This window comes from Salvelinus alpinus, chromosome 14, assembly GCF_045679555.1.
Source record: "Salvelinus alpinus chromosome 14, SLU_Salpinus.1, whole genome shotgun sequence".
Lineage (NCBI taxonomy): Eukaryota > Metazoa > Chordata > Actinopteri > Salmoniformes > Salmonidae > Salvelinus > Salvelinus alpinus.
Window position 1 is genome coordinate 7,673,286 of NC_092099.1, and position 17,542 is coordinate 7,690,827.

Genomic DNA, 17,542 nt, shown 5'->3' on the forward strand with positions numbered 1-17,542 from the left:
GACTCTGGTGGCGCAGCTAGCACTGCAATGCAGTGCCCTAGACCACTGCGCCACCCGGGAGGCCTCGACGGAATTAATTGAACAAAAGGACCATTTGTGATGTTTATGGGACATATTGGAGTGCCAACAGAAGAAGCTCGTCAAAGGTAAGGCATGAATTATATCTTTATTTCTGCGTTTTGTGTAGCGCCGGGAGAGTTGAAATATGATGGTCTGTGATTGTTAGCTGGGGTGCTATCCTCAGATAATAGCATTGTTTGCTTTCGCCGTAAAGCATTTTTTAAATCTGACACATTGGCTGTATTCACAACAAGTGTAGCTTTAATTTGGTATATTGAATGTGTGATTTCATGAAAGTTAAATTTTTATAGTACTTGTTTTGAATTTGGCGCTCTGCATTTTCACTGGATGTTGGCCTATACATATCCCAGAGATGTTGAAGTATTTTGAGTAGATTGTTGACAAAAAAATGACAATTAAATCAATTTTAATCAACAAAATGTGGAAAAAGTCAAGGGGTGTGAATACTTTCTGAATGCACTGTACGCCTATAGCCAGATGCACAAAACAGAATACATGGACAGAGTTTGACTTCAGACCACATTTAAAGTATCAAAACTGACCCAAAAAATGTAGGAGTGGGGCAGTTCCACTCCTCTTGTATTTATTTTGTTTATTGTATAAAATAGAGAAAGAGGAAAGGTAGAAGCGCGAATGTGCTGAAATAGCAATGGGCTGGATTCTAACCCATGCAGCGATATATGTGTTCTGGGTGCAGTGGCTTAGACCACTAGGTCATCACAGGCTACAAAACTAACAAACTTTAGATTTTAAGATTAATCATCCCTTTAATACCAGGCAGAATCTAACTGTAAGCAGGTTCCTTACTTTCAACGCATGACTTCCTTCCCTATCTGTTTGACACTGCCACGGTAGGAGCATATCATATAGGCCTGCTGCTTGTGATTATTATATTGCATGTAAGGGTTTGCCTGGAAAATCAAAATCTTTGTCTGAAATCACATTCATTATTAAACAAATACCTTGGGTGAAGTAAGACAAGGCTTGCTTATCAGCCATTCGCCTGCTCGGGGAGCCACAGTGGAGTAAGTAGGGCAGAGTGTCGTGGGGAGAAGAAGACGTTCCATAATTAAATTCCCACAGTAAGTGCAGTATTTTCAAGGCTTGAAGTTTTTCAAGGCCCCGACTGAGTTAAATAGCTTTTTTTATCTCTCTTTTGAGCCCTCTTTATAAGGTGGTGAAGAAGAAAAATATTTGCTGAATGAATTGTCTGCAGCGTGCAGAGGCCAAGTTTGTGTTTTCTGTTCAAATCTGACTTTGGGAGGTTATTCTCTGAGCAGGAGTTGTGACATTTGTCAATACTCCAACATACCTCACTATGGAAGGAACTCAAATTCCACCAATACTTTAAAGCCTCTACATACTGTATGACCAACCACTACACTGCACTGTATCTATTGTTTAACCCTAAAATACAGATACAGTACATAACACATTTACAATGCAACCAAAGAGATATCCAACACTTAACATAACAATTGACAGTTATAGCTATTCCATGCCTGATATAGCTAAGATCATACACACACAAATACAATAGCCTAATACAGTTTAGTCCTTCCTAACAAGTGGTGAAGGCTCAGACACACTAATAGCGTCTGATGACCGAGAGTACTTAGAACCTCTGAACGTAATTTGCGAACCAAGTGCGCAGCGATTCTAGAATTGTGTGAAAAATTGGGGCAGTCAGACGTCTACAGCAGGTGGTGCCCAAAACAGTGAGCTGAATGATCGGCAGATGAAAGCTAGATTCACATTCGGTGCGATGTGTGCGAATCTTTACACCAAATGCCTGAGCTGTGAGTTTTCAAGACCAATCCATTTCAGGGGCATCACAATTAAAGCTAGTGATTGCCTGCCTCAGTTGAGTTGCACTCCAGGACCTTGGGCAAGGAACACTTTACCTACAAAGATGATCCACTTTAAGGCTTAAAAGGGACAGATTTACAAAGCATTTTTAATGCTGCAAAGCTCGTACACCTCTTAAAATCGGGAGGGAATACAAATCATACCATTTACCCACCTATCAATCCCACAATACAACACATAGAGTACACTGTGACACATTAGTAAAGTGGGGTATTCCCACAGGGATAGGACTGTAACAGGTGTAGACCTGGGTTCAAGTACTTTTAGCACTTGCTTTAGGCTGCCTGGAGTGCCAGTTGGAGGGTGCTTGCCATTTTCAGACCATTCCATTGGTTTCATTACACTAGGCAAGTTCATTCAAGCCCAGCTGCAGTATTTTGAATGGTGTCAAATAGAATTTGAGCCCAGATCTGAACAGGTGTAAGGTTAGCACGCAGGTGGTCTAACCTGGTGGGGTCTTTGGTTTCAGAGAGGATCTACAGCAGCTTATCGTTCGAAGGGAAGAAGTACCATAGGAAGTAGAGACGCTTCCTCTCCAGGTAGCCGTTGAGGCCCTTCAGGATCAGGTCCGGGAATTCATTTGACTTCTTCAGCTTCACCAGCCTCTTGTCGATGGCCACCACAGCCAGAACGTACTTGTTCTGTCAGGAAGAGAGGGGAACTGAATGTTTCCAAAAGTCTGGGCCATATTAAGAGTCGCAGAATAGGAATGCTGATATAGGATCAATTTTGCATTTTGAGAACATAGTAAGGAATATATGGACATTGGGACCTGATCCTATATCAGCACTCCTACTGAGATACTTTTTGAATACAGGCCATAATATGTGTGAAAGTTTGAGTTAGCCAGCTACATTGGGATCTCATGTTGGAAAATGGCCGACTGCGATATCACAGTCATTCTTATTCTACTAGCCACACCTCTGCTGTATCATATTCATAATGTTACTTGTGATATGCTTGCGAAATTCAAACATGAGTGCAAATCTAGCATTGACATTGCATGACATACACGAAAGTCCCAGTGTGTCTCAAGTTGGTATTCTGCAAATCCTCTCCATCCATATGTACAGCATATGTCTACAACCAAAACTCCAATATCCTCATTCAAGCCTCCAACCAAACCTAAAACTAGGATAAAAAAAGACTTGTCCTGATGCCTACTATATTATTCAGGTCTGATCTGATCTCAGCCGTGGACTAATTTAACATGTTGGCTCTAGACTTCCCTGGAAGGGCTGATCTTCCAAGGTTAGATGGGGAATGCATGAGCACGGCTCTGAGGGATACTATCATGCTGATATAATACGAGAAGCACTGAGACGGAATGAGAGATAATACATGGAGAAACATAACTCATAAGAGTTAACTCATGGAATGAACAATTTTCTTGTCGATGACAGGGAAAAGGTTTAAATATATCAATATTACTGACACGAAACTAAACCAATTTGTTGCGATCAACAATGTGTGCTCTTCCTTTCAGCAAAACATGTTGAGATAAGATCTAAGCTACCGTGTAATACCAAAACAGATCTCCATCTCTATATCTCTGGGTATATTAAATTACAAATAAATCAGACCAAACTATCCTCAGTCTTCCCTACATCACACAATTTGAGAGCAAAAATAGTACAGTACAAGGAATCATATTGGAGCGTGAAATTGACATTCCCATTGTAGACTGAAGGCTATAGAGATGACTCTAGTCTAGCCTTTTTGTAATCTATACACTAGTTGTACAGTACAGACCAATTCCAACAGAGATCCTATTAATTGAGTTCTATACAGTATGTAATTCTATGGTGAACAAAAGGGCACAGAAGAGTGTGTTGTATTTGATCTCGTATCACATATTGTTCTAAGGGTTGTACTGGAGAAGTCGAAGTTCTTGAAGTAGGGAAGGAAGTAAGGGTGGAGGATGGGGGGATTTAAAACAGCCTTTTATTATTTGATCCTCTCCTTCTGCCCTCACATACAAAGTATAGAAACCACACATCGTCTAGAAAGAGATAAAAAATTGCCTTTTTCCTCTTCCCCTGATTGCTATTGATTTCCTATTATCTGTGGTGACTGAAGTTGAGGCAGTGGCTGGAAATTGAACTTTAACAATGTGTTTCATACCAAAATAACCTTTTTCTGAATAATGACTCTAAAAGCATGTAATAAAGAAGTGGTAATAAGCACCCCCTTTCACCAAGCCTTCTTTAAATCACCTTTTGTAACCATGAACATTTGTCATTTGATTATCCTAATGGAAGAAAAGGGAGACTCCCTTTTCTAAGATTAAATGCTTTTTTTTTTGGATTGGATTTTATGGGCGATAGTTTCCTTTCTCAAAATGACATTATTAGCGACATTCCGGTTACTGTAACCAACTAACCAACTCATTCCGGTTACTGTAACCAAATGATTAAAGGCTAAATCAAATCATCAACCTCATTTGACGAGCAAAAATAAATGAACAGATGAGTTGATTTGATCAGTTTGAATGAGGTGATTGTGATAACTTTTTCATTCCTTTTTCAGGCCAGATGACTTTGTGGCATAAGGTATGTTTAATGTCATTGTGGTCTTAATTGGCCAAACATATGAAATCCTTCTGCATGGGAGTTGAATTGACAAGGTCTCTACACTACCGAGAGTTGTAGTACAGTAAGAGTATGTGGTACTGCTGACCTGAAACACTAAAAACATTGTATTGTATATTCTTGTCGCCCCCAACACACCACACACACACACAAACCCTCACATGCATACACACACACACACACACACTTTCTCACATGCACAAACACAGTCCCACCCCTCACCTCCTTCTCAACATCCCCCATCTACACCTCCATTCCTCCATGCACTTCTCCATTTTTCTGCTCTAATTAAATACGTGTAGGGTGAAAACATTTTACCTTGAAAAGGAAGGAAAGAAGAAGGGCAGGGGGGGCGGAAGAAGGGGGAGTGGGCTTCACAGACAGACACACATTTTCTCTCTGCTCGGCATACCTGACAGCTCAATCATGATTTATTTTACTTCAGCACCCCGTGCCTAACTGGGAGAAACACCGACTGTGAAAAACACATGAAAGAAAAAAATGAAAGATCTCCACTCCCATCTGCATTGGAGGGCAAACTGGGCGTTTCTACGGGTGAGGAGTGTAATTACAAAAGAAGCAGGTCCACAGAAGCATGTCTTTTCAATTAATTTGCAGAGGTTTCTATCTATGATTTTGTCGACAGGAGAGGATAATTGACACATTAAAGTGGAGAGTAAATAATGAATGGGATACCTGAGATGTGCTGGGGAGGCTGTTGTGAGGTTCGTGAATCTTGAGCGCACTCTTGTGGTTGATTTTGGTTTCACGTCTTTGAAACATTGATTGACCTCTGTCTACAGAAGTGTGTACTGTGGTGTATTACCTCGTACAGTGACACAATCTTCTGGTATGATACAGGAATGGTAGAATGACAAACAGCACTTTCATGCACAGTGTGTCAACTCTGTTCATTAGGTATTCGTCATATCTTGATTGAGACCTATGCACATAATCACAAAACACTTTTCTCTATACCTTTTTAACCAGGTGCCATCAAGGGAGACACTAAAAGAGTGTGAAGCCTTAACATGTTCTGAAATCGTAAACTGGCACAAACGTGTCATATTAGAACGTGTCATATTATTGTTGTTGATGCGTAATGCTGTCAGCTATTTAAACGCACCTCCGCCATAAGTTGTTTTGATGGCGCTGTTATGGAGGTAGCACTTTCATTGATGCTGGTATGATTGCTACTTTGACAAATTGCCCCTCTACGCTCCTGAGCGTAAGCAAATAGGTCTCGTTTCATCAACGGTCGTTTCTCTGAAAATCCCCCTTCTCTCTGTACACGTACAGTAACATCACACCACACAGTCCCAAACGACACAAAAAGACATTGAGACTATAGGCTCTCCCTTTGTAACTTCATTTTCTTTGGAACTCCACCCGGTCGAGACAAAATCCATAATTTCTATTTGATGGTGCAGTCAGCCGGGTTTCTGGAGGACGCTGGGCTGACATTGATGTGTCTCATTTCGGCTCTGCTGAGGACGCCAATTACCCTTTGGAGAGTCTCTAGGGTAGAACTATTGTTGGCACTGTACCTGAGTGTGTGTGTGTGTGTGTGTTTGTGTGTGTGTCTCAGGGCAACAACAGGGGCCGGTGCTTATTTAAACATATGGGGCCGCCATAACCAGACTACCCTCTCATCCTTTACATAGCTATAGGGTCGTTCCACCTCAAAAAGCAAAAGAAAGGATTTTTACACCCACCATCTCACATTGTTCTGAAATTGTTTCTGCAGGAACAGCACCATCTAGGTGGTCAGAACACGGTAATATCAGGATGTCAGACGGAACATAAGCCGAACTTCAATTACTAATTTCTCTGAACAGGGGAAAAAAACATCACTATATTCACTGAAAATACAGTACATAACATACGATCAAGAAACAATACTCCAAGCCGCAGCTCCATACTCCTTGTCAGAAATAGAGAACTGATACTGTATACTCGCTGGGTCCTGATTGGCGTGGGGTGGGGTGGTCCGTGACCATTTCTTTGGATTCCACGTCTTACTCATTGTTCGAAAAAACTGATGTAAGGTACTATATACAGTATATTGAATATTATATGAATCCTATAAGGTAAAATGGCCAATTTGTGTGCAACACTGAAAATCATTTATTTAAAGCTAGAGTCCTTAGTTGCTAGATCCATTTTTGGATTTATAAATGAATGGTATACAGTATACCCATTGATTCTTGAAGAATATCACTTTTTAAATGCCTCATGAGCCTAGTTCAACTTTCATACCCCATCAGAACCCAAAAAGCTTGTTTGACTCCAATGTTAATAAACTATTTACTAAATAAACGAAAGTTAAAAAAGTAACACAATAAAATAACGAGGCTGTATACAGGGGGTACCGGTACCAAGTCAATGTGCGGGGGTACAGGTTAGTCGAGGTAATATGTACATGTAGGTAGAGTTAAAGTGACTATGCATAGGTAAAACAGAGAGTAGCAGCAGTGTTAAAAACAAAAGGGAGAGAGACTTGCTTCATGGTGTGCTTCCAGGTCTTGTCGACGGCAGTGAAGCGTCGTCCTTCCTCTGGCATCTGGGCCATGATGTCTGGGAAGCTGAAGATGTGCTCCAGGTAGAGCAAGGTGGACTGCACATTCAGCCAATCGTCCAGGATCTCCTGCAACAGCAGAAGCTTGCCTTCCCAGTCCCTGGGGAGGGACAGATGAATGAACACATCAGGATCATATCAATTAGCACACACCGTATCAAAACATGAACAAACAAGTTTTTTGAACAGAAAACTAAAACAAGCAGTTCACATTGGAGGTAGTCCCTCCCCGTTTCAATCCATTTTCTTCCATTGGGAGCCTAATGAATATGACCCAGGGTTCAAAATGACAATACATAAAGTACTGTCTAAGCCTATGTGTACAATTCATTTGGAAAATATTGTACAAAATGCCCAGTACTTTTTAACTGTAATTGGGCACAATAAGATACTGTACAGAGTGTAAACCATTTTTTTGTAGTTGTATGTATAGAGCTAGTCGGCTGTACTCCTATGGATTCCAAACTAACACACAGATGCGACAACATGCGTACACACACAGCAATATAACCACGTGTGTGCAATTTAGGTTTAATATCAGGCTGCTGTTGTGTCATATGCTGTATCCTCATTATAGTACTGGGAAATGTATTATGTTATTGTTAAAAACTGTTGAGCACTAGTTGTAAAGGATTATTGTTGGGTAATGTGAGTCGGCAACTCCAAAATACGCTAAAAGTGATTTGAGACCTAATGGAAAGTGCTACATGAATACAATCCATAATACAATCCATTGTCAGTAATTGACAAAATAATAAATAATTGCATAAATCATGAGGGTCTGTGCTGTTAAAAGGACTGGTCATTAGCTAGCAACGTAGCTACAAGATAGCAACAAGACCCCACTAGAAACAAGCAAAACAGAAATACTGGAAAAAATATAGACTAATATCCTTTACAGACCGACTTCACTCTACAGTTAATTCGGAAAGAATTCAGACCCCTTCACACTTACCCCACCAGACATGCCACCAGGTGTCTTTTCACAGTCCCCAAATCCAGAAGAAATTCAAGAGAAGCGTACAGTATTATATAGAAACATTATTGTATGGAACTCCCTTCCATATCATATTGTTCAAATAAACAGCAAACCTGGTTTCAAGAAACAGATAAAGCAACACTTCACGGCACAACGCCTCTCAGATATTTTGTGTGTGTATTGAAATGTAGGCGGTGTTCAGTTTTTTTATTGATGTAGTTCTGTCCTTGAGCTGTTCTTGTCTATTAATGTTCTATATTATGTCATGTTTGCAACAGCTAATTGGGATCCTAATAAAATACCAAAACATGGAGGAAGGAGGACGCTCACCCCGGGAGGAAGGAGGACTTTCCCTGCGTTGATGTTTGATGAGCTACTGTACTTGCAACCCGAGTGGATGCATTGGCTTCACTCAGGTCACACAGGGAGAAAGAAGGTACGTGCTCAGGGAGGAAGGAGCAGCATCTTGGATCCTTCCTTGCCTGTGTTGATGTGTGGTGAGCTGCTTGCCCCCTTAGCAGCTGCATTGGCTTCACTTAGGTCGCATACGAAGGAAGGAGGACGAACGCGCTGGGAGGAAGGAAGATGTGAGCGCCGGGAGGAAGGAGCAGTATCTTGGAGACTTCCTTACCTGTGTTGATGTGTGGTGAGCTACTTGCACCCTTAGCGGCTGCATTATGGCATCACTCAGGTCACAGGGAGGAAGGAGAACATGTGCCCAGGAAGGAAAAAGGATGTCAGTGCACTGAGGAAGCAGCAGGATCTTGGAGTCTTCCTTGCCTGTTTTGATGTGTGGGAAGCTTCCCTGGTGCTATTTTTCCCCAGTTCTACCCACTTCTGGTCCAGTCACCAAGCTAAAAAAGGCCTTTAACTTATTTAAACGTTATAACAGCGTTTACTTCTACATTCGAATTATTTAATTAAAGTGAAAAAAATTATGAGTTACACATTTCAAGTTAATTCCATGTCTTATCTTATCAGGATTCATTCAAAGTGCCGCTCTACTGAACTACGGACCATGAATCTTTCAAAAGGGAATTTTTCCCTCTGAAAAAAAGCCTTGGGGGACGAAACAGCTCCTCCTGAGATTCAGGGGGAGACAGTTTGTGTGAGTGCACCAACGTAACAAGGATCCACCTCAGCCTTGTTAGAGAACATTCAGGAATTTGGAAATCCAGTTCTTGGAAATGCTGGCCATGTGGAGATAATTGTAAAAGACTCTCCTACCTCGTTAGAGGGTGGTTTACCCTATGTCCCCCCCTGGATGTAGAGCATGGTGGGGGGTTAAGGGCCATGCTTAAAGGGAAATTTTATTATATCCAGCACCTCCACAACATCAACATACAGTATGTGAAAATGGTGTGTTTCTATGTTTGTATTAAAAAAAAAAAGTGTTTACAATGACATCGGTGTACATCATGTGATTTTAACCAATTATGTGTCGGCATTGCCTACTAACTGGTTGATGATGTATTTGCAAACACTTATCTTCCTTTATATTTTTTACTACAAAACACAGAAATGTGCTGATGTTTGTTGATGATGGTGCTGGAGATTATGAATATGAAGTTGAAACATTTTTTTTACAGCGCCCGGCCCAAGATTCAAAAAGTCAACCTTTCGGCTACAGGTCCAACTCATTAGCTGTTGGGCTACCTACCGCTCCTAAAAAAAATAATAATAATAATTTAACAAAATAACAACAGAGTGAAATCCTGTATTTTCAAGTACTGTGGTAACAGCATCATGTTATGGGCATGCTTGTCACAGGCAGGGACTGGGGAGTTTGTCAGTTGTCTAATTCCAAACTCAGATTATAGCCATAATCATCTTAATATCAAATTATTATTTTGCATGTTAACATACTCACTGTTATTGCACACAGATGGGCTCCATTCAATGGAAATGTTTGCACCTGAACTAATGTAATTGTGGCACACCTTGTTGCTTTTATGTATTTTGTTTTGTTGCTTTTTGTGCTATTTCTCTGTCTGTGTGCTACATGTTGCTTGTCATATGTTGCTCTGCATGTGCTCACTGCTCATTATTTGTCTGTCTTGTTATTGTTTTTAATAACCTGCCCAGGAACTGCGGTTGAAAATTAGCCAGCTGGCTAAAACTGCCACTTCTACTGAAACGTTGATTAATGTGCACTGTCCCTGTAAAAAATAACCTCAAACTCAATACCAATGCAATCAAGACATCTTTGTTTTTTTATTTGGAAATTATTTTAATTTAAAGCAAACGTGAAACTGGGCAACGGTAGTGAATAATTTCACAAGGCATGAGAAAAGTTGATTATATTGCTTTGGTTCGGGAATTGTTTTAATGTTTACAAACAAGATTTAAACCCCATGCCTGTCTAAACAAAATAACATTGGCATCTACACTTATATAAAGAACACCCGTATCGTATTTAAATTCAAACATAGTATGTGCAAGTTGGGCATTTCGACTTCCAATAAGTAAAAGTAACTATTTTAATAGCAAATGAATTGTGCCTTTGACCTTTGGTGTGAATCACAGCACAATTCAGACCCTGAGAGGAATGAGCATAGCTTTTCATTGAGAACTACACACACACGCTGCACCCATTGATGTGGCTGAGGAGTAAAGGTCTTCCCTCTAGACGGTTTTCTTCAGTCTGGGTAGAGTGAGTTCATACCTGTTGGAGAATGTAAATGGGGAAATTTCAGATCACGAAGGTCCATATTTAGATTTAATGTGATTGACATACACTGAGTATACAAAACATTAGGAATGTCTGCTCTTTCCATGAAACTGACCAGGTAAAAGCTATGATCCTTTATTGATGTCACTTGTTAAATCCACTTCAATCAGAGTAGATGAAGGGTAGGAGAGAGTTTAAAGAATGATTTTTAAGCCTTGAGACATGGATTGTGTATGTGTGCCATTCAGAGGGTGAAGGGGCAAGACAAAAGATTTAAGTGCCTTTGAATGGGGTATCTTAGTAGTTGCTAGGTGCACCGGTTTGTGTCAAGAACTGCAACGCTGCTGGGTTTTTCCCATGCTCAACAGTTTCCTGTGTGTATCAAGAATGGCCAAACATCCAGCCAACTGTGGGAAGCATTGAAGTCAACATGGGCCAGCATCCCTGTAGAACGCTTTCAACACATTGTAGATTCCATGCCCCAACGAATTGGCAAACGGGGCGGGGTGCAACTCAATATTAGGAAGGTGTTCCAAATGTTTGGTATACTCAGTGTATATCTAGCATATTTTTTTATACATTTACTGAATGCACCAACTCCTCTCAATGTACTCTAGGACCAAGAATATTTATTGAAAATATCTTCTGAAGTTCGATAATTGTATGTTCGAAATGGGAAAATAAATCATTTCCTGGAAAGTTTCTGTTTTGGCGATGAGGTTGTCATCAGACAGCGACGACATTTAGAGTTTCTGTAAATTATTAACATTTGTTTTTAGATCTGTTGATAGTGATTGACACCAGAGCTAGTTACTGAAGGTTCAATTGCAGGGACCGAGGACGCACTAATGATAAAGAGAGAATATCCCAGAGAGAATGTGGCAGGTAGCTTAGTACAACTAGTAGGAGTATGTATACAGTCGTGGCCAAAAGTTGAGAATGACACAAATATAAATTTTCACAAAGTCTGCTGCCTCAGTTTGTATGATGGCAATTTGCATACACTCCAGAATGTTATGAAGAGTGATCAGAGGAATTGCAATTAATTGCAAAGTCCCTCTTTTCCATGCAAATCAACTGAATTCCCCCTCCCCCCAAAATTCCACTGCATTTCAGCCCTGCCACAAAAGGACCAGCGACATCATGTCAGTTATTCTCTCGTTAACACAGGTGTGAGTGTTGACGAGGACAAGGCTGTCATGCTGATTGAGTTCAAATAACAGACTGGAAGTTTCAAAAGGAGGGTGGTGCTTGGAATCATTGTTCTTCCTCTGTCAACCATGGTTACCTGCAAGGAAACATGTGCCGTCATCATTGCTTTGCACAAAAAGGGTTTCACAGGCAAGGATATTGCTGCCAGTAAGATTGCACCTAAATCAACCATTTATCGGATCATCAAGAACTTCAAGGAGAGCGGTTCAATTGTTGTGAAGAAGGCTTCAGGGCGCCCAAGAAAGTCCAGCAAGCGCCAGGACCGTCTCCTAAAGTTGATTCAGCTGTGGGATCGGGGCACCACCAGTACAGAGCTTGCTCAGGAATGGCAGCAGGCAGGTGTGAGTGCATCTGCACGCACAGTGAGGCAAAGACTTTTGGAGGATGGCCTGGTGTCAAGAAGGGCAGCAAAGAAGCCACTTCTCTCCAGGAAAAGCATCAGGGCAAACTGATATTCTGCAAAAGGTACAGGGATTGGAATGCTGAGGACGGACTGGGGTAAAGTAATTTTCTCTGATGAATCCTCTTTCCGATTGTTGGGGCATCCAGAAAAAAGCTTGCCCGGAGAAGACAAGGTGAGCGCTACCATCAGTCCTGTGTCATGCCAACAGTAAGCAACCCAATCATTCGTGTCGGGTTGCTTCTCAGCCAAGGGAGTGGGCTCTCACAATTTTGCCTAATAACACAGCCATGAATAAAGAATGGTACCAACACATCCTCAGAGAGCAACTTCTCCCAACCATCCAGGAACAATTTGGTGACAAACAATGCCCTTTCCAGCATGATGGAGCACCTTGCCTTAAGGCAAAAGTGATAACTAAGTGGCTCGGGGAACAAAACATTGATATTTTGGGTCCATGGCCAGGAAACTCCCCAGACCTTAATCCCATTAAGAACTTGTGGTCAATCCTCAAGAGGCGGGTGGACAAACAAAAACCCACAAATTCTGACAAACTCCAAGCATTGATTATGCAAGAATGGGCTGCCATCAGTCAGGATGTGGCCCAGAAGGTAATTGACAGCATGCCAGGGCGGATTGCTGAGGTCTTGAAAAAGCAGGGTCAACACTGCACATATTGACAATTACATGAAGTTGATGCAAAGAGTCAATAAAAGCCTTTGACACTTATGAAATGCTTGTAATTATACTTCAGTATTACATAGTAACATCTGACAAAAATATCTAAAAACACTGAAGCAGCAAACTTTGCGGAAATTAATATTTGTGTCATTCTCAACTTTTGGCCACGACTGTAATATCAAATCATTGTAAAAGATGACTCCCATACGCACAATTTATCTCTGCACATTGATTGTCAATGTTTCGGTTAGTAACCATCAAGACAGTCAACAGAAATGTTGACAATAAACATCAGCAAAGACAGTGTATAGGTCCTGTGGGCATGAGTCATCTTTTATGATGAACTGAACTGTTACAGGCTGTTATTCCCAGAACCACAAGCAAGAGGGACAGGGTGGTATTGTGCATATTTACCTTTACCGACTATGTTCTGGATTCTTTAGCCAGCATATTTTAATTTTTTTTTAATTTCTTAACAACACAAAACATACATATACAAACAACAGCATTGCATGCTGTTTGGGGTTTTAAGCTGGGTTTCTGTACAGCACTTTGTGACATCGGCTGATGTAATAAGGGCTTTATAAATACATTTGATTGATTGAACAGCATACAGACGCACGCACACATACAGAACATCAACCCTGCCCAGACCCACCTACCATCCCTCTCCGCCACATGGCCTACAACTGCACAATGTTGTTTCTCTCTGTCGCAGTTGACCTTTCCATCGTGTTAACAATGGAGGATTGGTTGATTTACAGTTAATTATAATTTTTTTCTCCAGAAGATTGACGAGAAAAGTATTGTCCAACCCATGAGGGTATCTTATTGCACCCTCATATGCCATGTCTTGAAATATGCAGACAGATGGATTAAAAGTACATTTACATTGTAATCCTTCTGCCGGCCAACTTTCTAACTCTGCCCATAACTTTTGGACATTATAGCATTCCCAGAAGGCATTATCAACACCCCACACACATTCATTCAATCACAGTTTTAGAAAAAACGATGACATTGTCATGAATGTGGGTCCACCCCTTCCTCACCAATATTTTTTACTTCCACTTTAATGCTGACCTATCAGGTTACTGGATATACCTCGAAGACTCCAGGTGCTACACTGACTCCTTTAGAAGAGAAGAAGCGCTCAATTGCAGAGCTGTACTTTATAGCACGGAAAATGCTGACCACACCATTGGATGAATAGAGGAGGAGGAAACGGAGACTGCTTATAGAAAAGAAGAGGATGAAGCTCCTGGCTTACCATTCCGTGAAACCTTTTACCAGGTCCATCTGAGAAAGATCTATTTGTAACTGTGGACAAAATGAACAGCAGATCTGTTAATACACGCAACAAGACTTGCCTAGATTTACAAAACACAAGATATCGCAATTTTAAAACACGCTATATGCATAGAGGCCTTTCCTTGAAGGCACTTTAACTGGGAAACCGAACATTATCATTGTACTCAAATTACATACATGAGTAGACTTCTTGACATTCAGTGAAAGCGCGTAACCTCAATTTCCTCAACTATCATCATACATGTTTATAAAATGGAAAAACATTCCTGAGGAAAGTAATGATGGTGTTGGCTGCCATCGCTGCTTTTGCAAGGCAGGACAAACAGATTTTCACGATTTCACTTATACGTCATCAAAACCAATACATTACAGCACGCTTTTGGACTCATTCAGTAGTTTTTACCTGATTAAGAAGAACCCTGTCGGTAAATGTTAACAGCACAATGTATATTCCTAAAACAAATTGAATATGATACGGTTGCTGCTTCCTGTTATGATATATATTTTTTTATAGCCAAGTGGCAAACACTGGTTCAGCATAATCAATATGCTGAAAACCAAGACATACAAATTGCACCCCCCACACACACACACGTAACACTTGTGTTCAGATGTACTAGTTTAGTAAAATACAGTAAATACTAGTTTAGTAAAATACAGTATTTAGTCAAATTCTTATAAAACTGCTCGCACACCAATATTTACCAGGCGGTCACTCTAGACTGGAATTGATTGGCTTGTTCTACTGTAAAAGATAAAGCACGCAAACTAATCACATTAGTCAATCAACACTACAGATAGCTCACACCAGTCCTGACTATTCAACAAAATAAGATTCTTTCTAGCTAATTTCTTTGTTACATGATTTTATAACTAGCAAAGGAGTTGATGTTGAAGGGGCAGTATTTATGAAGTTGGGTGATGATGAAAACTAGAATAGTTCAGCTAGTTTAGGCAGGGAAAACAAGCTTGGGACAGGATATTGCTGGGCGCACATGCGCACTAGGGTAATTCAGGACACAGATTGTAGTTTTTATGCCCTGATATCAGGAGCTGGCAGCAAAAAGTTTGATTAGACAATTCAGACCCTGAAATGAATACATCAGATTACAAATATTTAAGGAGAGTGAATCGATATACAATCCCGAAAATCAGCTGTAACTGTCAATAGTAAAACGAAGCATAAAACGATGTTTGAGAACCTGAATCCTGAAAACATATGGTGAATTCGCTTCTGGACACGGTAGACTCCTCCTCCTCACCACTCTATAGTGACAGGAGTTGGCTCTAATGTGAGCGATAGTTTGACCCTCAAATCCATGTGTGGTATTGAGGCCAGAGACGTTTGTATTTTTTCTTGCCACCGTGGTCTGGAAATGACAGAGTTCTAAATTCTGCCACCGACAAGTGCATATGACACTGGGACTAAACCAAAGATATTGATCTGTTTTAATTAACCTCTACAGGATTGGTGGGTCCCCCTCGGAATAGTTGAGCTGACGTAGGCTAATGCAATTAGCATGAGGATGTAAGTAACAAGAACATTTTAGGAGAGTGCACAGTTATGAATTAGAAAAGTTATTAATAAACCAATTAGGCACATTTGGGCAGTCTTGATACAACATTTTGAACATAAATGCAATGGTTCATTGGATCAGTCTAAAACTTTGCACACACACACTGATGCCATCTAGTGGCAAATATCTAAATTGCACCTTGGCTGGAATAATACATTATGGCCTTTCTCTTCCATTTCAAAAATGAAAAAAAAAAACTACAAAAACAAACGCATGGTTTTTTCTTTGTATTATATTTTACTAGATGTAATGTGTATATTCTGCTACATTCATTTCACATTTCCACAAACTTCAAAGTGTTTCCTTCCAAATGGTAACAAGAATAGACATATCCTTGCTTCAGGTCCTGAGCTACAGGCAGTTAGATTTGGGTATGTCATTTCAGGCTAAATTCATTTTTTTAAAGGGTCCGATCCTTAAGCAATCGATTTTGTGTAAACTTGATGACTATAAACTTTTATACTATCATCATCAATCTGAGGTAAAAGGGATGTGTATTTCTTGTAAATAGTGTGTGGTGAAAACGTTAGTCTGTGTAATGTAGCAAAACATTCTTTCCGGCATAGGGGAATTAGCATAATATGAAATAATTCAATGTCAAAATAATTCTATATTTTGATTTAGGATGATAGTGAATGAAGCACACTCACATATTTTTTTACAACAATTACATATATCTATTCCTAATTTAATAATGGAAAAACTTAAAAAATGCTTCTAAACACAGATTAGACTAAACTCTAGACTAGAGCTTCCATAGTGACTGTGCAGCAGCCTAAACCTTTGACATCCCTACTATTGCTACCTACCATTCCAATTTCCTTCCTCTCCCGTGTGTGGAACATCCGGTTGTTTTTGACCGCCACGTCCAGCTTCCTAGTCCCCGCTTCCTCTAGGGACATGTCAAACTCAAACCTGAGAGATGTAGAAACAACATGTTTGTCAGAGACTCGCATTCAGAAGGGTGCCCTGAAGGAATTTCTTAAATTGACAGAGTTTAGATGGAATTGGCCTTATGGACTAGCCTGGAATCCAAACTCATATGCGGTTTCACTATGCTCGGAGTATCAGCTAGGATTCCAGGCTACCTATGGACACAAAAACGAATGCCCTCTGGTGGTCAAAGGAGGTAAGGCCCTTACTTCTCATTGAAGACAGGAGTCACCGTCTTCTTCTTCACCTGTGTTCTCATGCGATGCTTCCAGGACTGGTCGGGGAGGAGGTAAAGGCGGACGTAAGCATCTGAGCCGTCCTTGCTGCAGGCGAACAGGTTCCTGTGGAGTAAAGAGCAAAGATGGTAAGGCTTGGGTGAGAAGGACCTAGCAGAGTATGGCTCTATATGAAGGAACCAAGTGAAGAGAAGGACGTAGGGCAGAGAACACGTTCTATTCTGAATGTCTGCTCATCCTCAGGAGTGCCATTCTAAACAATGTTAAGAGTTTTCAATTGTATTACAGAGTAAAGATCATAACACGTTTACACAATGGACTGGGTGCTAACGGTGATTTGGAAATACATGTCCATATGAGTGTACAGCATGTCAGTATGTTTGTATCCATCAAGATATGAGATGAGTGAATAAGTGAACTGTC

General features: G+C 40.6%; 1 protein-coding gene across 1 annotated transcript in view; it reads right to left on the reverse strand.

The window, feature by feature from the left end:
• Window positions 1-10,288: 10,288 nt before the first annotated feature.
• esyt3 (extended synaptotagmin-like protein 3) overlaps window positions 10,289-17,542 on the reverse strand; it is a 29,594-nt gene continuing 22,340 nt past the window's right edge. Inside the window, exons 20-23 of the mRNA XM_071340277.1 lie at window positions 17,093-17,224; window positions 16,760-16,865; window positions 14,333-14,382; window positions 10,289-10,763 (exon numbers count right to left, since the gene is read on the reverse strand). Coding sequence (XP_071196378.1) covers window positions 10,724-10,763; window positions 14,333-14,382; window positions 16,760-16,865; window positions 17,093-17,224 — 328 coding nt within the window. The 3' untranslated portion in view covers window positions 10,289-10,723. The remainder of the gene's footprint in view (window positions 10,764-14,332; window positions 14,383-16,759; window positions 16,866-17,092; window positions 17,225-17,542) is intronic.